Genomic DNA, 21,407 nt, shown 5'->3' with positions numbered 1-21,407 from the left:
TAAATTATGTAAAAGAAACATATGACAAAATCATATTGAAGGCAATTTGCAATACCTCACATCTGACAACTATATTACAGGAGGCGAAGAAAATGGTTTCATTGTTTCGTTAATTGTACGTTACAAAATTGTACCGAATTAATTGATAAATGAAACAGAAAATTGATGCAATCATGCTAGGCTATGCAAAGTTTAATTTTATATCTAACTGCTTACATAACTGAATTTCACCCAAAATGTATTTGCACATCACCGTCAATATATGTATAAACAAAAAAAGGGAATTTAGTTGACAATTCATTTCATGTAAGAAATGTAATGAGTATTATTCATATTCTTGCACTTTTTTTTTAATATAAGGAAAGACTAACACCGAATAAAAAAAAAAGTTATACCTATATTGGGATATTGAGAAGGTTTGAAAAAATTTATACTTGTACCCAAAACCTTTTAAAAAATCACTTGCCACCCAATAGTCATAAAACAAAATATGTATACAATTTCAATAATTATGAATAAAATACCCACACTAAGTCAAATGTTTTTGTTATGTTTTAAAAAAATATCAATGTTTTCGTTCATTGTCAGCTTTTATTTGTATTATACACAAACGTTTTTTACAACACATATGAACACATGGCACATAGGCTGTCAAACAATATTTCTGTAACGGATAGATTAAACAAAAATCAAATCACAGTCTTTGTCAATTTTTAAAGGTTTGACGATTTAAATAATAAATAACAATAAAATAAGGTAATACTTCATCATGGAATCCATAAAAGTGAATAACCGCTTTATTATAACTAATATTACTTAAAAATTATTTTTTATAACAGATATATGAACAAATGTAATTAACCAAGCAATAAAGAAAGTAGGATGTGATAAGTCACAGATTCACGTTAAAACAGTTCACTTAACAAATTGCACACTACATATTTCAACAAATAAATAAGATTCTCATTTTTACATGTCATAAATATAACCATGTATCACGCTATTCAAACTTTTCCTTTAATTTATTTTTCATCAGTACTGGAATTAGCGAGATACACGCAAACACTGACAGAAGAGCCACCGACGTCCACGACCAGGCATCTGAGGATGATGTGAGAGTGTGTAACGTCTGTCCGGCTTGAATGGCAACGAATGTTGGTGGAGCTACGCCTACAAATAAATTGAAAAAAACAAACATAAAATCTTATAATAAATTTCTATACAATCGAACACACTGTGTCAAAAGAATTCTAGCTACGTCAAGGGTGGCCAACCCGCGGCCCACGGGCCAGGTGTGTTCTTGTGGCCCGCGTAGCATCGCACACATTTTTTCTTTAAGTGTACATAAAATCACCAAAAGAACATTCCATCGTACGTAGTTTGTATCATATCCCATATATGGAAATATCACACTGTCGTGACAATTTCTTCTATGGTATATTCGTGTTAACAATCACAACATTTTAATCAACAAAAATAGCCTAGTTTGCCTTTTAACCTTTTCAGTTGTAAGTTTTTACGAAACGGTACCGGCTTACGAAATACCGTGATACAAATTTTTTTATACAAGAAAATGAAAACAGACACCTAATAATTTTGATATGTAAAAAACATCACATAGCAAAAAAGAAGCTGAATTATATTAATAAAAATATTATTATATCAATAACCACTAGTAAAAACACACATAATATCTCGATGGTTCATAATATATAAAAAAAGATATTGTTTGTTGTTAAAAATAAATCAACTAAAAGAAATCAGTGTTAGTGTAGTAATGTAATCAAAATATACATTCATAACACTAGAGCCAAAAACAGCTTTTTATTTTCTTGTGCCTCAATGGAGTAAATGTTAACCCAATATGTTGTGTATATTTCAAACATTATTTATTGTAAATTGTATATCGTAGTCATACAGGAGCTTTCTCAAGTGCATTTCTTACAAAAACGTGATCATTGACTATTTGATATCTTACTAGCTTAATATTGCCCTGAAAAAAATCCCTAAGGATTTTAAACTTGAAAGTATAATATATTGACTTGATTAAAATGACTAACTGCGTTGATGTTTATTTTGTTGCCAAGCAAAAGTGACTTAAATAGCCCTCCTGAACATTTTACGTTTTGTTAGTTGGTCACTTTCTCCTGTACGACTACGATATATTTTTTTCTTTTGGTAATACTCAAAACTCATTACACAATTTTTTAAATTTTTATGTAAATTTTTGAAAAAGTTTGCAAGGCTTCATTTTTTAACCCTTCATATATTAGTAAGACAGAAAAATTGACTTACCAATAAATGTTCCTAGTGCAAACGGCACCAAAGGCACTCCGATAATGGGGGCAGTCAAATTAATAAACCAATTGGGTAGAAACGGAGTTACCCTGAGGAATACCATGTAATATAGAAGATTCCCTTTATTTTTCTCTACTGCTAGAGCCCATTCTTTAGCTCTCTCCGGAAAGTACCTCTTGATCAGTTTCTTCCCTAGTAAGTGGGAGAGCAGGAAGCAGAGAGAAGCTCCCACAGCGGAACATACGCATACCATCACTATGGCTACTGAGAAGGGGAACAGGAACCCAGATAATATGCTCAGAAATAGTGATCCAGGTATGGCGAATGACTGTAAACTGTTATCAAACTTAAGGATTATATGTGTGAATAATGTGTGAAGGTCAAAAACAGGTAAAAAAAAATACAGGCAAAGCTCACATATATATAAAGGTATCCATCTCTTCATGAGAGAGTACGGGTATTATCCTTGGCTCTACCTGACTTTTTCCAGGATATGCTTGGCTACAATAGTTTAGAGGCTAGAAGGAATGTGTATTTGATTATGCATTTTTATCGATTGTCGGCGGTATGATCGTTAATCCTGAAATTATCCGGAGCATTGGTCTGAAGTTTCCGATAGTTAACTAAGACTGTGTCGGCATAGATTGTTTCACATTCCTATATACTGGACCAACCTGCTGATGGTTATGCCTGTAGAAAGAGATACCACTATGCTGAACAAGATCACGAAGGATATTGATCTGTTTCCTGTGTCTAAAGGGGTATTTCGAAGCGGGATTCTTCTACATCTTTAACAAAAGTGTTCTTGCTTACTTTCTAATATTTGTTTTTATTTATATGCTATAAAATGTAGTTTGTAATGTATATATTAATTATTATTGAATAAATATAATTGAATTGAAAAAAGGTCTCAACTGTATTTCATTGTCAAGATTCTCAAGAGGTGGTACCTCAAATTTGCATGCTAACATTTGCTTGCTTTTTTCACACATCCACACCCATTGCATAGAACAGTGGTCGGCAAACTCATCAGCCAAATAGAGACAAATTTACGCAGTACAATGACTAAGGTTAATTTGAGACCCAAATTCCTTTAAATTAAGTAAGTTTTACATTGCTAACTTGTACTCTTGATGACATAATTGAAATAATGTAATGTTTAAGTTTTTACTCTGTTTCATAAAAATACATCTTTTAAGTATAGTTCAATATGAGTCGTGGATTAGAAAAAACATTATTTTTAGGTATTGAAGTTTGACATTTACAATTGGTCTTCTTCTTCGAACCCTTATCTGCACCCCAATGGTGCATAAACCACTGCATCATATAAATGCAGTGCTATTTTAACCGTTAAAACATGAAGGAAAGGTGATCAGCCCTTCAGGTACCAGTCCAGGGTAATATTGAATAAACATTAGAGAAAAAAAACACTCATATTTATTTGATCCCCCCCTGGGAATCGATCCCGGGACCTCCAGAACAATAGCCGAGCGTGCTGACCATTACACTATGGAGGCGGACTAAATTGGTATTGGAATATATTTATAATGCTAAGAAACCGGTTTCATACTTTAATAAAACACTTATAATATCTTATATTTGAAATTTATAATTGAAGAAATAAGTATCTGACTATATCAGGATGCCTCAGAAACTTGGTGTGGAGGAACAAACACATGAGAATAGAAAGAAAAATGAAAATATACAAAACATGTGTTCGACCAATAGCCGCTTATGGGATTGAGGGAAGAGCAGATACTTCTAGAACAAAATCTCGACTTCAAACCTCCGAGATAAAGACGATCCATAACCGGAAACACATTGCGAGACCGAGTCAGAAATACCGACATTCGGAGAATGTGTAAGACAGAGGATATCGTGAGGTGGGGACGACAACGAAGGTGATACTGGAATGATCATGTAAAACAGAATGTCAGATGACAGACTTCCACGTATCGCCCTTCAAGGAATCCCTGAGAACGCAGACCCCCAGGCAAACCTCCAAACAGGTGGAAAGACAGCTAGAAGTCAACATCCCAAGAGCTTTAAGCGGAGGCACAAACAGATTCCTAGGATCTACAAAAAGAAGAAGAAGTATCTGACATTTTTGCTTCATTTATGACACTGCAGAGAAAAACTCAAAAATTAAGATTCGCTACATCACCATTGGATTGGTGATATGAATTGATTCACAGTGATTAAAAATTACTAATTTAAAGGATACAATATGTAGACTAAAAATACACCAGCCAATACTTCAAAGAAGTATTTGTCTTTGTATCTATCCAATACAAGACCCAATTGTTTAGCATCTTCAATATCCATGGGAATTTTTATATGCTTCTTTTCATCGCTGAAAACAAATTGAGAAAACATGTTATTCATACAATAATTGCTTTATAAATTGGGTACCTCACCCTCGAGATTTTGCCTTACTGACAAGTTTTATAAATAAAAACATGCTTTATCACTTGCTCACACTTAATGATAAATATCACATAGCACGTGATGAGCGTGTTGCGCGCACGACGCCCGATCAACAAGGGTGCTTAAGTCCTATTGTCAGGAGGCAGGATGGACTGGAGCTTTGTATTAATAACAAGGTATTGACTATTTATTTATATTTATTTGAGAAACAAACAATTCAGCAATCAATACTCATGTCGCTCACTCCTTTCAACAACGTCATATATCAAAAAACTTGATTTTTCAGGAGATCGTTTTTTAAAGTTGTTTATGCCACGTTGGTTGGGATATAGTAGATTTTCTGTGCATTCCTAAAACATGCACAACTGAAAATTGACGATTTTTGATATATGACATTGTTGAAAGGAGTGAGCGATGTGTTCCAAATCAGCTCTGTAGCGATGTTACACGCTTCTCTTGTGAATTACGAATAATAACCACTCGATATAGAGTAGGCTATCCTTATATAGCTGCCGATAAGCAAAGTGATTTAGAAAGTGCACCATGCCCGAACTTGTTAGGATATTAGAAGGATCAAATAATAAATTCTAGATAGGATAAATTCTAAGATCTGGTAAGATTATGAAGAGCAAATGGCAGCGGCCATTACAAGCATCAGGAAAGTGCAGTGTTATCTTGATTATGAATCGAATAAAGACAAGAAAACTGGTAACCCAACTTATCAAAGTAAAAAAAAAATTCTTACCTAGTTGAACAACAAACCAGAGAACTCGTTAGTATTATTTAGTATAATTCCAACCCTTATTCGCACCGATATTGCAAAGGGCACTGCATCGTATTGACTCAGTGTTATCTTGATCTTTATTTACATGAAGACAAGGTAATCACTCTTGCGCTTCATGGACCAGTCCAGGGTAATATTAAATAAATATTAGCGTGAAAAAATCACTTGTGTTTATTTGACCTCCCCTGGGAATCGAAATCGGGACCTCAAGTACGGTAGCCAAGCGTGCTTATCATTACAGTACGGAGGCGGACAAAATACTCCTTACTAGGCGGAGCATTATCATGTTATTATTACTATTGTACTAAATAATGGAAACATGAATTTATTGCATGGCCCAGTATGGATTTTACTACCATCCGAAGAACCATCAACAAATGAAGTTTTGGTTGCTGCAAATCTGCTCCCTAGATAAATATTTTGGTTTTTATTCCGTTTTTTTTCGGTTATAAATCCAACAAAATACAATTATTTTTGTCCCACACGATGACGGATGGACCAACAAATATTATTTGTAACTGCTAAGTATAAAATGCCAGTACTTACGGTTCCAACTGGGGAAATTTGCTATGAATATATCCTAATATCAATAATGATAAAATAAATATCACACCGACAGAAATCAAAGCCATTGGTGTGGATAAATCCTTTTTGGCGGGAATGGCAGCATTCTTGTCTGAAATATAGTAAACAAGCTAAGTTTTATTCATCGCTGATGAACTTAATTACGAATAAAGTAATGCAGAAGAATATAATTTTGACAGGAGCATACATAGGTTGGAATAAGGATAACTTCTGTTAATACGGAATGTGCTTTTGGTAGTAGGAAAATTGGAAAAAAGTTTGGAAGAGGTCACAATGGGGCTTTGAATCGGAGGACCATTTTCACCTCCAACTCTGTTAGCGGCACGAATTTCTCGATCCATTTTGCACTTGGCACGGAATCTTTGGAATGTCGATAAGATCAATAAATTAATTTAAAGTTACTTTAAATAGAGCTATAACATTTCCAAATGAAATTTATGAGAGCACCGATGACAAAAAATTAACCTGTCATCTCTATTTTGTTTGAAAATGAAAGCCATAGACGCTGGACGTAGATATCGGTAGACATTACGAAGAAGGCTGATAATATAGTCTATGATATTTGTAGTCTATGGTCAAATTTAATAATTAGAAAATGCATGGGTAGGTCGTAGAAAATTAGTGGGTATTTAAAAAAAAGTATATTTAAGTTTTGATCTGAATAAATCTAGGAGTGACTCTAGATTAACACAAACGATGTAGCTTTCTCTACGCGACAACACCATAAGTCTAAAGAGGCGCCAAAATGAAATTATTCACTGCATTTAACTGTTGACTAAGGAGTGGCCTTTTTTACAATTGAAATGATCTATTTATTTGATTTTTGACGCATAAATCATATATTTTGCTCAGCCTTGTAGTATATTCACAGATAACCATAAAACTCATAAAATCAACGTAATTAATTAATATATTTGGGTACCTAGTGCTTTTTGCTAATTCTATTATATCTAACCATATTAAATTAGTAAGTATTTGACTTGTTATCGAAAAATGTTCAATCATTGAGCATTTTAATTTGGAATATGATAAATACATTTAAAAAAAAAACATTTACAATCTTCCTATCCAGTCACTCTCGCGTTAGTCTTATAAACGACCTACCTAAAATGTTTAGAACCAGTGCTGTTTTTGCCAAAGCAAACGCTGTTACAATAACTGATAATTAATATAAACAACTCCTCTCTAGAACCGTCGACCAAAAGGAAAGGTGCATGCAAATCAAATGTTTTTTTTTAACTTCTTATTTGTTTAAAATATTAATTGATGACTTCATCCAAAAATTCAAGCCTCATTCCGAGTCCCAGCGCAGGCTCCCTAATTACTATGCTTTCTAAAGGCAAGGCCCTGTGTAACCATACCTTTTGCATTTTGAAATAAGTTAATCTTAATAAATAAACAAAAGGTTTTTAAAGATTACGTTTATATTTTTATTTTGAAAGCGGGACAAGTTTCCTAAATGAACTTTAATTATAGCGTTCGAAAAGAGCACATTTTACAATCTTACACAATGTAAGGTAGTAATATTCACTAGTTATCTGCTAGTATCGTGATTGGGAAGTGTGATGACAGAAAAATAACCTTTAATTTGTTATTAAAATATCAATCGTTTTACCCGCACCACACCTGTCTGAGAACAGCTTTTAAGGTTTTAGTAAAAACGTATGTAAAAATTCAAAACCTTCATCCTGTAGGAACATTTTTGCATCACATAAAATATGATTTAGAAGAGTAAAAAGCAAAACTATTTGTACACTTATAAACTGGTAACAAAATTGTTTTTTTGTCTTTTAGTAACGCTAATTCAGCAGGAAATTTTAATGGCAACCGTAGCAAAAATAATCTGTTTGTAACAACATGCCTATGAACAGCTAAATGTCTAATCGGGAACATAAATTAAGTTTTTTTTTAAATCTAAGTTTTACTTATTAAAAACATCTATCTGTTAAAATCCATTGTGACACGTGTTTCGTTGCATTCCGCATAATTTTCAAACACCGTAAAGCCGCTTGTGCACTACACGGAATTTCACCGTCCGGCAGTTCGGTTTTGAAAAATAAAAGCGACTACGACGATCGAATTTACGCGCACCGCGATCACGCACCGAGCATACCGATCCGAAAAAAGAAAGATAAAATCACAAGCCAATCATCCGTTTTATATGCTTACTGAAGTGCCGGACGGTAAAATTCCGTATAGTGCACAAACGCCCTAACAGTACAAACACGTATACGGTGTTTGATTTTTTTTATAGAGATAAATATTTGTGTATTTATTATTTACACAAATATTTCAATTTCATACTATTTCTGTGAGCCTAAGCGGCTCATTATTAGAAATAGGTATCAACTTGTGTGGTAGAGTGTGTTCGAGAAACTGGAACCGAGAAACTCTGACTTACACAAAAGTCCAAAGTCAAAAGTCCGCGACACTGACCACGGGACCACAACCCGACACAACTGCAAGATGTAAATGATGCGGGATGCATCGAAACACTTGTCATAATAGATTTTAAGATATAGTGTTATTTACTAAGTAAAACTTAAAATAAAAAATTGATAGATTTTATCACAGATTTTCTTAGAAGATGCAGACAGCCGAATCAATTAATGTAATAATATAGCTTTCTGAAAATCTTAATTAATGTATTATTGTATGACTTACGAATAAATAATTGTTTTCTTAGAAAATGTAAAATGTTTTCAACGTGTAGTGTAGGTGGAGATGTGTGTATATAATCTTTGATGAGCACCAATTTGATTCGTGGTGCGCGCTTGCCGGTTTTAAGAAGGCAGTGTGGAGCAGTCGATTTTAGAGCTTCGTGTGGTGCGTTCGCTAGTCGCTGTTCGTCCTTCTCCAGTGTGTTTATTATGCGCGCCGGTACAGTGCCTATCAACAACATAAAATTCAAAACGTAAACATATCTGATAGAAAACATTTACAAAAAGAGAATAACACGTTGGATAAAGTTTCTCGGTTTTTGTTTTGAGTTCAGTTCCTGCAGGATGTAAATTATTCTTCTGGATAACCGAGTTTCAAAGCTTGAGGTAATTGCTTGTATTTCACAACTTATTTAAATATCAATTCACGGCCAACATAGGTATTTAATTAATTTATAGCATAACTATATTTTATTATAGGTATACTATAGATATAAATAAAAATATAATTTCCCAAAATATTTAATTAAAAATTTTAATAGTCTTAATTGATTACACTTCTATGTATATTAATATTTTTTTATTGGTGTTTTCAAAACAAACATGTATTTTTAAAATTACTTATTCTAATTTTATACTTATATTTATTCAGCCCAAACCGTTTTTTTTAACCATAAGCCGCGGCGTAGTTGGATTGACGCTCGATTGTGAAACTGGTGTCGCGAGTTAGATTCCCTACAACTGCATATACAATTTAAAAAAATATTTATTTTCAATTCGTTTGGGTGTTTGTGATGAATTTTCTTTCTCGATCCTTACTGCCATACGTCTCTAAAGAGGGTTTGCGAATAATTCTTTAAAAAAAACATCAACGTAGTAAATTTTTTTTTTCTATTTATTTTTATAATGTGAAGAAATTTAAAAGTAAAAAAAAAACGTCGAAATGTATTATTCTCAATATTATTCATATTTAAAGCATTTAATTTGTGGTTAGTCATTTTTAGTTACTTTTTTTTACAAAAATGTTAATAATATTAGTATATAACCACTCACCAATTAAATGTAGTGCGTTAATAGATTTCAATTTATGATAATCCTATTTAAATATATTTTTATTTCATTCAGTTTTACAAAGATATATAAAGTAATAAAATTTATGGATAAATAAAAACCAATGAAAATAACAAGTTCGGTCCTTTTTATTGAACTTAAAAAAACATTTTTTTTTTAGAAACGAAAACCCGGGTCCTGAGTAGGTACTATGATAAATATTTTACCGGGGGTTTTTGCACCTTTTTAAACCGATAGGCGTTTCATCTGAAATTGGGTCTCATCTGAGTTGATATCATAGAAATATAAACTTACTATTTAAATTTGACCGCCAACGTCCGTAACATTTGACTGCATTAGCAGTTTTATTTTACATGAATGTTATAAACTACCAAATGTGGCTTTTATTGTACCTTCTGTTGAGTTTCAATGTGTGTAAATACGGGCGGACATCGATTCCCACACGGCTAAGATATTAAATTGAAATTAATAGTTGCCGTCAGTCGAGAGATTGTGCAAAGCTTGTTTTGAGAATATGAATTGTTTAGAAGATACTAGATGCTATAATTACGTACTTATAATATATCAAATAGTAAGCATCAAAGCAGGCGCACTGTAGCGTAGTTCGGTAGACGTTCGACCTCAAAACTGCCATTGCGGGTTCATTTAGAAAAATGGCAGAATCTTAAGGGTTTATTCAAATACAAACTCTCATATTTGAATGACTTTAGTCTTATGAGATATATCTAAGTATCTGTATTTTTTTTAAATCGTAAAATACGTGTTTTATTATTTTAAAATATTAGGTATTATAAAAATTCACATTTCTATGGTTAACTATGCGTTGGTGAAATTAGAAAATGATGTTTACTCGTATAACTCATAAACTACGGTAAGATTGGTAATTATATGCATTTTTAGCTGCAAAAGAGACATCGTTACTTTTGTGTCTTTAAGAAAACGCCAATATAGCTGCCTATTATAAATAGTATTCAGCATTGTTTGTTTACACACAGTAACTTCAAATACCTTTTCTGATTTTTTTTTAACTATTTTTTTTTCAATGTCCTGAAAAACTTGGCGTTAGACGTACCTACATACCTAATGTGACCATACGTCCCGTTTTGAACGGGACCGTCCCGTTTTTAGACAGCCTGTCCCGTATAAAACAAAATATTTTTTTCATATTTTTATTATTTATTCCTTTTATTTTCTTTATCAATATTCCTTTTCTTTTTATTAATACACAAAACTATGAAAAAATGTGTGTTTTCTTGAATATACATACTATTATGTAAACATTGGTAGATGTCCCGTTTTGAGGACAAAAATAAATGGACACGTTACACATACCTAATATTACGAAATAAAAGACAATCGTTGCAAATTAAATATGTACACAATAAAAAATATTTATAACACGTATTTAATGAAATTAATATGTTGTTTACGACCAAATTGAAAGAGCTGCTTTTTCAAAAATATTTTTTTAAATCTCGAAGTAATATTGTGAAATTTTTTTCTCTTCTAACAGATGTAGACGTTGTACCTCGGGTCAGACGTCTGACAAAAATAGATTACCCGGCTCCGTTTGTTATTTTTTCTTAACGTCAAAAAAATAGGTTCCTTTCTACCTAGATGCCAGTTATATACACACTAGCGTTATTTACACCGTACACTACAATACTCACCACTGTCGTAATATCTGACTTGAGTTAAAATTTCATGTTAAAAAAAACATATACGTACTTACGTATATATATAATTTTATAAAATATTTTTGAATAATATTTAAGATAATAAGAATTAATGCCGAATCAATAAATAATATAAGATAATAAGATTTATTTTTTATTATTTGTATAAAGGGTACATTAGCAGCAATATTCCAATCAGCTATAACTAACTTGGTATGAGTGGTCAAGAGTTTTACATTTCAAATGGGTAAATGATCAAGAGATAATTTTATGAAAATTGTAAACTGTTTAAATTCTTATTTTTTTTCTCTTTTTTGTGTGTATATTAGGTTAAAATCGTTAAAAACAAAAAAAAATGCATTAAAAAAGAACTCCACCGACGAAACACACAAGGTGGCTTGGTGGGTCTCTGCAAAAAAAATGTTCTAAATATGTAAAAATTGTGATTTAAATAAAAAAAAAACCTTTTTGATTTATTGGGCAAATATATTCTGAAAACTCAACATGAAGTATAACATGTATTAAGACTCAGCGGATTGACGACGTTTTTCATTAATATTTTTTATTTATTTATCATTTTCTTCTTCATATTACAATCCATATCTGTATAAGAGCCCTTGAGGTAGTATTTTATAAATCATCCAAGAGATAGATTAGTTGAAAATGTTTAAATAATTACATTTTTTTTAAATTAGAAGACATATAAGAAAGGCATACAAAGCAGGATAGAGAATAGGCAAGGTGTTAAAGGGGATAGAAAGAGAGAGGGACCCTAAACCTCTTCACTTACACTATCCTGTCAGATATATTCCATCACTAGATCTATAAATCTGTAATCTTGCCTTAATGCAATTAACGATCAAGTTCATTTCGATCCGATGTGTTGCCCTCCTACTACTGATAGCGTAATAGGAGCCAGAAATATTTTCAATTAAACATAATATATAATATATAAATAGGTACTCATGAAACAAATTTGGAATGAACTCTCTTTTCTTTGAAGAAAAATTACTTTTCCCAGATAAGGGAAGAGAAATGTCACATTTAAAGCTACCTCCAATCAGTTTCCGCGTTAAATAATTACGCAACTCGGCACCATTGTTCATAAAGGTTCCTCTGATGTGCCGCAAGTAGCTACAATAGATTAATATTTTCTTCTCTGGACAATCGAATCAACGGTACCCACAATTCGGCCGAAGAATAGCTACTACACGTGCATACTAAGCTGCGCGTTGTCGCATCCTCGATCAGCATTGTTCTTTATTAGTACCTACTTATCCAAATATCCTTCATATCTGGCCACGCTACTGTCGCTTCCAATATAGTAGGCATGGCTCCTCGGTAGCTGTATCCGTTGTAAATTATTCAGGAATACGCAAACACTTCCACCAAATGGCAGACTGCCAGTCCACTTCGAACTAATTGGATGGTATCGCAGGCTATTAAGCGATCGGAAGCTATTTGTTTCATGATAATTTCTACTGGCCGAATAAATTTTTATTTATTTCATTTTATTTGGGAATTTCACAGAATAGTTACATAAATCCAGCCATTCACATAAATGGGTTACACAAAGTACTTGTGAGACACCGGGTAAGGAGTCGAAATAATCGGCGGGTATGTATGAAGAGTTGCATGAATGTGGAAAAGGCGAAGAATGTTTGCAAAGATAGGGTGGTATGGCGTTCTATTCTCTCTACTTACCCCTGCGGGGAAGCGGTGTGATGGTTAGTTAGTTAAGTATTTGTACTATTCAGGGACGTGCATTCCATAGAGGCAGAAAAGCAGTATCTATCCTAACTTACTTATACATATAAAATGACATAAAAACGCAACCAGTACTTTCCCTACCTTACTAAGTAGTACCTAGCTTACCTTACCACCTACCTCTTTTGCCTACCCCAGTAAGTAGTAGGTACCTAGCTTACCTTACTACCTACCTTTACTGCATAGGTACTCTAATAAATTCTCTGTGCACGATACTGGTATTATTCCAGTTACAAAATTCTACAATTGTTAATTTGTGAAAATACATGAAAGAGGGACGGGAGGGAGGAAAAGGGAAAAGGAAAAGATCAAACCTCAGGTCAAATCCAAATTGTATGAAACTAGGGACACACCACAATATATGTATATGTCGAGATTCGTGTACAATGTAGGCGATCTCAGCGCTGATAATGACGAGTAGAACATATCAAAATCCCCTTATTCATCGTTAACCAATTGATATGAACGAAAATATAGGAACTTTGTTTTGAGTTTGTTATACTCGTGGGAAGCGCTAAGGTGTCAGTTGTCTCGATTATCTGACTGGGAACTCCGAAGCATATACGCCCAAGCAGTTCAGTGGAATCAATTTGTGAGTTTGGCAATTTATAGATATCGCTCACACCTTTCAAGAACGTCATAAATCAAAAATCGTAAATTTTCAGTTGTGCTCATGTTTTCGGAATACCCAGAAAATGTACTATATCCCAGCAAACGCGGCATATTTTCAACTTAATATTTACCTGCTACAGGGCAGAAAGTGTTGTTTTTGCATTTTGAAGAAAGGGTATTGTTTAATTATTTTTTTAAGTATACTAAATATTTTTCAAATGGAGAAAAAACCTTCAGGTTTTACCTAAAAACATCTGTTGCATAGTAAAAAGTTCAATAAGTGGCTTGATGTTTATTTTGAATACTTTGTATTATATTTTTAAACTTTAAAAAAGTTCTCCTGAAAAATCAAGTTTTTTTTTATTTATGACGTTCTTGAAAGGAGTGAGCGATATACATTATCCACTTGTTTATTTGTTTTTTCCAAGAGGAGCAAAATAGCCCAAAATTCTTCTCAGAAACCTTCTTCCCTTCATTTTATTTTATTTAACCTTTCGCCACTGTCAAAGTGCACTAGTTTATTTGTGGTGGACCGTACTCTTATGCTACAACCGGTTTAATCATTTTGTTGCACTCTGGCATGCATTATCTGGGCTGATGACATCAGCCTTTATGATGGACGCTACAATGTAATCCTAAACAGCGGAATTAGCAGTCAAACAATGTACTGCGTACCTAATACCGAAGGCCCCTACTTAAAGTACTCGTATCTGCAAATCTGTTACTTTACAAGAGAGAGCTAAGAAGATTTTTTCAACGTATTCTTTTTTATTAATTAACGGTTTTATCTGAAATTCTAAACTAGTATTATTTATTCAAAAACACGATAAAATAGTGTATTTGATCTTTTTAAAACTTAATGCTTTGTCAAAATTAAGTAGTTAGCGTTTTAGGACTTCAGTTCATTTCGAAAATTTAATGTAGATAGCGTCTTATACGCCTGAAAACTAGGCGTAATTTATTATATATATATATATATATATATATATATATATATATATATATATATATATATATATATATATATATATATATATATATATATATATATATATATATATATATATATATATATATATATATATATATATATATATATATATATATATATATATATATATATATATATATATATATATATATATATATATATATATATATATATATATATATATATATATATAATTTTTTTTTTTGTTTATATTTTTAGATAACGGTCCGTTGATAACAAACACCAAATATCTCAAAATTGTCAAAAATGTAGTTAGAGCACTTTACGTAGGGCACGTCGATACATGCTATCAAGAAAAACATATAATAAAAGCTATGTCTGGAGTATAATAATAATACCACTCTCACAGTTGGTGAACTGTGGTAGCCCAAACATAATATTTTATTCGGATTTATAACTGATATTTAAAACCTTCTGTTGTCTTGGAAAAAAGTGGTTAAAAAAACTACCCTTTTTTTCACTATTGTTTTTTTATCATTTTTAAATTAAAAAAAACAGTATAAAACACAAATAAACATTATTAGGAAAGAAAAAAAAACAAAGGAAGAATGGATATATCTAGACTGGTGGGGGAATGACCCGAGCTGGATTCGGGCAAATCACTGTCAGCAAAATACCTACCCGAATTGTATTCGGGCAAATCACACAAGGGGTTAAATTCTAGTTATCAACCAAAGTTAACAACCAAAGTTATCAACCAAAGCCTTTAGTAAAATTCTTTAGAAATGTGGATAGTGATATCAATGGGTTGAAAACATGATAAATGCTTAAAGATGCATGAACCAAATATCAATAAACAGAGATGTTTTGTCCAATTTTATAAACTGTTATAAACTTTTTTTATATACTGACAAAAGGAATATTACAGGATGACGTTCTGTAACATTTTATGGAAGTTTTCTAAAACGTTCACTTTAAAAACACTACTTCATGACTACCGGTTCGGTTCGGAGTAACCATTCCATCATCAGGTCAAATTTAGTCTACATTTGACCTGTGTATTTTGAGTAGTATTACACAAAGTGAACGATGAACGATAAGGAGAGTGTTATATTACCATATTACAAAGTCAACAATGCTTTTAATATACAAAATGTATTCTAAAACGTCTAAAACTGAGTCATAACCTACATTTTCTTTTATTTTCTCTTCAGCTATTGGCTGCCAACGAAAACACATTATTTGTACATTGACAGGCCATTCTACGTTTTAACTCGGGATGGTTAGATGGGAAATCGATGCTAATTATTATTTAAATAGTTTGCGCCGAAAATTTAGCAGTTTGCTCAGTGCTAAATACATTATGCCATGGACAGAGAAACGCGTTCGATTGCCATTTAAGTTCCGGCAATAATACCGGCCACGTTATGAATGCAAACCAGCAAATAGCTTCAAGTGCTAGTTACTTCATTGTGTAAACCATTATAGAAAGGTTTTTATCATTTTAATACGCTTCGAGTTAGCTCTTTTGGAATTATCAACCTTTGTACCCTTGTCAGTTTTGATAGTTTCACAATGATAATGAAGACCGTGGTTCAAATCTGACGCTTGCACAGTTGTGACGACAAATATGTAGCTGTAACTCGTGAGTACCCAACGAAATGCTTTACGTTAAAAAGTCAGTTAATTTTTATTTTTTCGATATTGGTAAACGTCAAACTTGTTTAGTTTTGTTCGTAGATTTAATCCAGTTAGTTAATCAGACTCTATATTTTATTTAATGAAGTTTATTTTCTTGTTCAGGTGATGCGAGGAGCAACCTTAGAAGCGACGTTGCTTGTGGTTGCGGGGCTGGTTGCGGCAGCTCAGGCTCTCTGCAAACCGGGCCACACGTGGTGGAGCCCCCACAGGGACTCCTGCCTCGACTGCACCCGCTGCGACCTGCTGGACCCCCCCTTGCTGGTGCTCCGCCCCTGCCAGCTGCACCAGGACGCGCTCTGCGCCCCCCTCGGGGACCTGCACATAGACTGGTCCTGGCTGCGGGACTACCAGAACCACAGGAGGACCCACAACAAAAAGAAACATGAACACGTCGAATCAAAGAACGAAAATAACGACAATCGAAGAATCGTTTGGAGATTCTCCACCCTTTCGGACGAGGAGACCCGCGAAAGGTCATACGAAAACATACTCAAAAAGGATGAGTCTCCGCCAGAGTTGACGGCCGAGGCTTTAAAGGATCAGAACTCTGGAGAAGATGACTCTTTATCGGATAATGAAGATAGTTACTCGGACTACGATTCCGATGTGGAAGTGGAACTAGGTTCTGAACCGTTTCTAAGTGAAGATGATTTCATTTGGGACTGGCAAACCATTGTGTTGACTCTAGCCGCATTTGCGTGTGTTCTGTTTTTTATTGTGGTAGCCGCTTATTCTGTGTACCACGCCAAGCAGTGGAGACTTCTGAAGAAAAATTTAGAAGCCGGTAAGAAGAATATTTCATGTTTTAACCTTTAGCGTCCATTTGTGCATCAGGATTGATTTTATCGCGTGTACCTATTAAATACATAACAAACTTCAAGTTTGGCTCACATATTTTTTTTACCTCATGGACCACATTAAAACAGAGTTAGAGCTCTTAGCTATGAAGATACCGCTACTAGCTTCGAGATACATATAAGTATCTTCGCATATTGTATTCATACAATACATCCGCTTATGGGGTTCAAACATTCAACGTTCTGTGGTTTGTTCTCTTGTAATTTAGCCGCGACGTAAAAGGATCCACTTATGCCTTGCGGTGTGCGGTTTTGTACTACGCAGGAGTATCTTCCAATGGAAATGAAACATGATTCTTATCTTTATACTTTTACAAACATTGACATACTAAACAGTCTTCTATCAAAAATACTACCGCTTCGTCGAATTTTCGGAAACTGTTTCATAGTCTTCGTCAGATATTATTATATTTCCCAAAATAATTTTCTAGTGAAACTGCTTTATAATTTGGCAGTCCATGAACATCAACCTCATTATTAAATAATGAGAAGCTTACTTAAATTTAATGTACCGTTATTCACAGACACGAAACAGGTTATTCCTAAATTTCCGAAAAGGCTGTTTATTTTTAATATCCGACATCTCGGTGGGTTGATTTTATACACGCGTCGTCTCTCATCGAACGTTTTAGTATCTGGCTTTTGCCAAAACATGCCATAGGATATTTTAGTACACGGCGCCTCGATAAATAATTTTATCTTTCGATTCACGTGCGGAAAGTGAAGAGATAACATTTAAATCGACAACCATCTGACTTGCAAAGGAAACATTAATGTTTCACAGCATACTAAAAATCAATCGAAACGCTTGTAAAGTCCAAATATACGTAGGTACCTCTGTAGTTGATTGGTGTACGGTCTGAACGAAACGATTTTTTAAAAATTATTTATCATATATTGAAGTCTCGGTGATGAGCACTTTTGTTTTCTGAATTCGGTTTTTTGATTCGATCACTTATTTGGTTGCAGGTACGCATTAATATCCGGATATATTTGACAACTTGGCATAAAAACTCAAGCTGGAATGAAATATGTATAAACCGAGAAACGGTAACGAATTCAATCGGTGACCGAAAAAGTAATAGTTACTCAATAGACACATCTCTAAATGCCCCGTACCCAAGATTTATATTTAATATCAGTGAAATTCCAAGTATTTCTAATTTTATTTCTCTAAATTTAATTGTCCGCCTCCGTAGTGTAATGGTCAGCACGCTGGGCTACCGTTCTGGAGGACCCGGGTTCGATTCCCAGGGGGGGGTAAAATAAATATGAGTGATTTTTTCACTGTAATATTTATTCAATATTACCCTGGACTGGTACCTGAAGCGGAGGGTTGATCACCTTTCCTTCATGTGTAAACGATCAAGATAACACTGCGTTTATATGACGCAGTGCCCTATGCACCATTGGGGTGCGGATAAGGATTTTACTATTATTATTATCAAATTTAATTTATCTTTGTACATGTCGAAACGATGGATACCTGTTTTTATTTATGTACAATATATTTCTTTATGAAAAACATACAGAACTATAAATACTTTTTGTCTTACGTGATCTTACAGAATATCCTATAAATGCATTAAATAAGAATTTATTTCAGTTGAATTTATAATTTTAATGCAGTAATATGTAGATTTAGTATTTCATGCATATCTTTCAAATTTGAAATGACGATAAAGTTAAAATGTTAAATGAAAGTTGAAAAAATATATACTTGCGTAGTATGTAATGTGTTTATATTTTTGTAACTGACATTTTGTCTTCTTCCTGTCTTCATCCTAATTTATCGTCTTTGTAGACTGTCGGGATCAGCTCTTGACACTCGTCCTCACGTTTTAAGTCCTTCTATCTTGGGTAACGTCACATAATCATGTTTTGTTTCTGCAGCATCCAAGAGTTCTTGGTCTTCCTCTAGATGTTTTTTCGGGGAAAATCCACGGCGATTTCATGGTTTGCAATTTGATCATTTTCTCTGCTTCCTATGTGCCATACCTTCTCAATTGCCTTTCCTCTACCTAACTATTGATGTCTGTTACTCCCAGGCTTCCACGAATGCGTGAACTCTTTATTATGTACAGCTAATATTTTGTATGTTTTTTTTATTATTATTTTCTTTTTATTAAAATGTTTTAAATATAATAATAATACGTCATAGTAAATAAGTCAAATGGTATACCAGGAATTATTCTCATTTTGTTTTTATACCAAGGCTGGGCTAAAAATTAGGCCAGCGATCGAATCTACGTAAACATCATCATGATAGCTGTACGTCTACCCATACTTTCGAATATACTAGGGCTAGGGTGAATCAATCATGACCAGGATTTCTTTTTTTAAATTTATTCAAACCAGATACAAATATGCTAAGTCCACATAATTTTCCTGCAGAGTCTTATGATCTTTTTCGTGCATTATTCATACGAATTTATTTTACGTCATTAAGAAACAAGGTTATGTATATAGCAGTGATAAGGAATCGAATTAAAAAACCGAATTTAATAACGATTCTAGAAGTTACTTAATTCGATTTTTGGAATCGATCACACCATCACAATTATGATTAAGCTAATCGCAACAATTACTACAAAAAAATGCTCGCGTTTCGCGTTTATCTAACGCTTGGTATATTTGACAATTTGATCCCAATCGGGCAACCGAGAGTGTAACAGTTGGGCACATCTCTAGCGAACAGATAATTACGAAAAGCTTTTCTAAAAATGTCCCCTCCAAATACCTCTTGTCATTGATCCAAAGATGTAATAATCTCTGGAGGATAAGTCTGGACTATTAAGGTGGGCGTTCCAATGGTGTCCAATAAATTTTTCTCAAATGTTTTAAGTGTCATGTTGGCTGTATGACAGCAGGCATTGCCATGACATTTCTAAAGGGGAAATTGCTAGTACTGTAGATTATAACAACCTCAGTTGCAATTTCTGAAACCTTCATATGGCAGCCACCTTCGAGAAAGTGATCAACAATGTGAACGTTTTCTTCATTCGGTCTTAGGTGGGTCTCATTTTCGACTACATCTCGTCCATCCAAAAACTTTTTGTACTATCCTGATATAGAGTGTTCTCCAGACAGGTCTTGATTCTTCGAATGATTTTAACCGGTAGAATGATCCGACAACAATGCTGTTGAGAATTTGACTATTTTTAAATGACGGTTTCAATAAAATTTCCAGCGCGTTAGTAAATCTGGAGACATCGCGAAGACATTGTTTCATGTTTCGCTAAATTTAATAATAATCCTGGTCATATTTGATTCACCCACAAAACACAAAATACGAATGTTTATTTATATGTATATGAGAATATACGCATACAACATATTATTTACATAAATTATACCATTTGCCATCGTGTTTCTTTTCAAATTTGTTGTTTCAACGATATTTTTTGGCTAACGCTAACTTTTATTTACGTCTCAGCCTGTGAATGCTTATTAATATAATTTTCACTCGTCTTTTCTAGCTTCCTGTGATTTTTAATTTAATATTTGGCACACAAGGCAAACGGCCTTCGTCTGGCATCCACGAGACACGATTAATAATCATCTTCGGCTCCTAAGAGGACAGGAATAATTTTATATTACGTTCCATTACAATAAAATCAAAGCCATAACTCTGTAACCCGTCGATCCTTATATAACAGTAACGTCCCTTACCGTGAGTTAGGTCACTTGCGTTATCTTGATTATTTTTATTATCACCATTTTTATGGAATATATTTGTTATTATACGGGCAGATAACATAAGGAAAAAAACCTTCTTTTGGACGACATTTCTGCTACATGGGATAAGAAATGCAGGAGGAACGGCTAGTATCATAATAACAAGAAGAGGAAAAGAAGAATAGCAGTAATGGCGACAATGAATATCCCAAATATACTACAAAAATCTAGATATTATGATTTTTTTAGTAGATACTACTAAAAAAACTCATACTTTTTAGATACTTTTCGTACGAGATATTATAGAATAAAATAAAAAATATTTAGTTTTTTTCCACA

At 33.3% G+C, this 21,407-nt stretch overlaps 2 protein-coding genes across 4 annotated transcripts in view; one reads left to right on the top strand and one right to left on the bottom strand.

The window, feature by feature from the left end:
* Positions 1 to 571: 571 nt before the first annotated feature.
* stas (Transmembrane protein stas) lies at positions 572 to 6,592 on the bottom strand. 3 transcript variants are annotated; one of them, XM_088270968.1, is made up of 5 exons: positions 6,399 to 6,592; positions 6,056 to 6,185; positions 4,523 to 4,651; positions 2,296 to 2,633; positions 572 to 1,170 (listed from the first exon to the last, which is right to left on the bottom strand). In XM_088270968.1, the coding sequence occupies exons 1-5, from the start codon at positions 6,433 to 6,435 to the stop codon at positions 1,001 to 1,003; spliced, it is 804 nt and encodes a 267-aa protein (XP_088127094.1). In that variant the 5' UTR covers positions 6,436 to 6,592; the 3' UTR covers positions 572 to 1,000. The 3 variants fall into 3 exon arrangements, with proteins under 3 accessions (XP_088127094.1, XP_088127095.1, XP_088127093.1); XM_088270969.1 differs by having other exon boundaries at positions 754 to 1,170; positions 6,056 to 6,204; positions 6,282 to 6,585; XM_088270967.1 differs by having other exon boundaries at positions 754 to 1,170; positions 6,282 to 6,582.
* A 2,303-nt stretch (positions 6,593 to 8,895) lies between these two features.
* Positions 8,896 to 21,407, top strand: part of wgn (Tumor necrosis factor receptor superfamily member wengen) — a 47,848-nt gene continuing 35,336 nt past the window's right edge. The window contains exons 1-2 of the mRNA XM_088270971.1: positions 8,896 to 9,141; positions 16,636 to 17,317. Of these exons, the coding sequence (XP_088127097.1) occupies positions 16,639 to 17,317 (679 nt within the window). The 5' untranslated portion in view covers positions 8,896 to 9,141; positions 16,636 to 16,638. The remainder of the gene's footprint in view (positions 9,142 to 16,635; positions 17,318 to 21,407) is intronic.

Source organism: Brachycentrus maculatus, unplaced genomic scaffold, assembly GCF_059751285.1.
Source record: "Brachycentrus maculatus isolate JH-2025_06_01 unplaced genomic scaffold, ASM5975128v1 h1tg000405l, whole genome shotgun sequence".
NCBI classification, from domain to species: domain Eukaryota; kingdom Metazoa; phylum Arthropoda; class Insecta; order Trichoptera; family Brachycentridae; genus Brachycentrus; species Brachycentrus maculatus.
Note: the sequence above shows the minus strand (reverse complement) of the source record. Positions and strands in the feature narration are given on the sequence as shown.

What these genes read in the sequence shown, in the direction of transcription:
- stas (XM_088270967.1), bottom strand. Translation starts at nt 6,435, where the DNA reads ATGGATCGAGAAATTCGTGCCGCTAACAGAGTTGGAGGTGAAAATGGT. An exon ending in TTATCCTTATTCCAACCTAT is followed by an intron (nt 6,186 to 6,281) that starts GTATGCTCCTGT and finishes ACTATATTTCAG; the next exon opens with ACAAGAATGCTGCCATTCCC. An exon ending in TGCACTAGGAACATTTATTG is followed by an intron (nt 1,171 to 2,295) that starts GTAAGTCAATTT and finishes ATTTATTTGTAG; the next exon opens with GCGTAGCTCCACCAACATTC.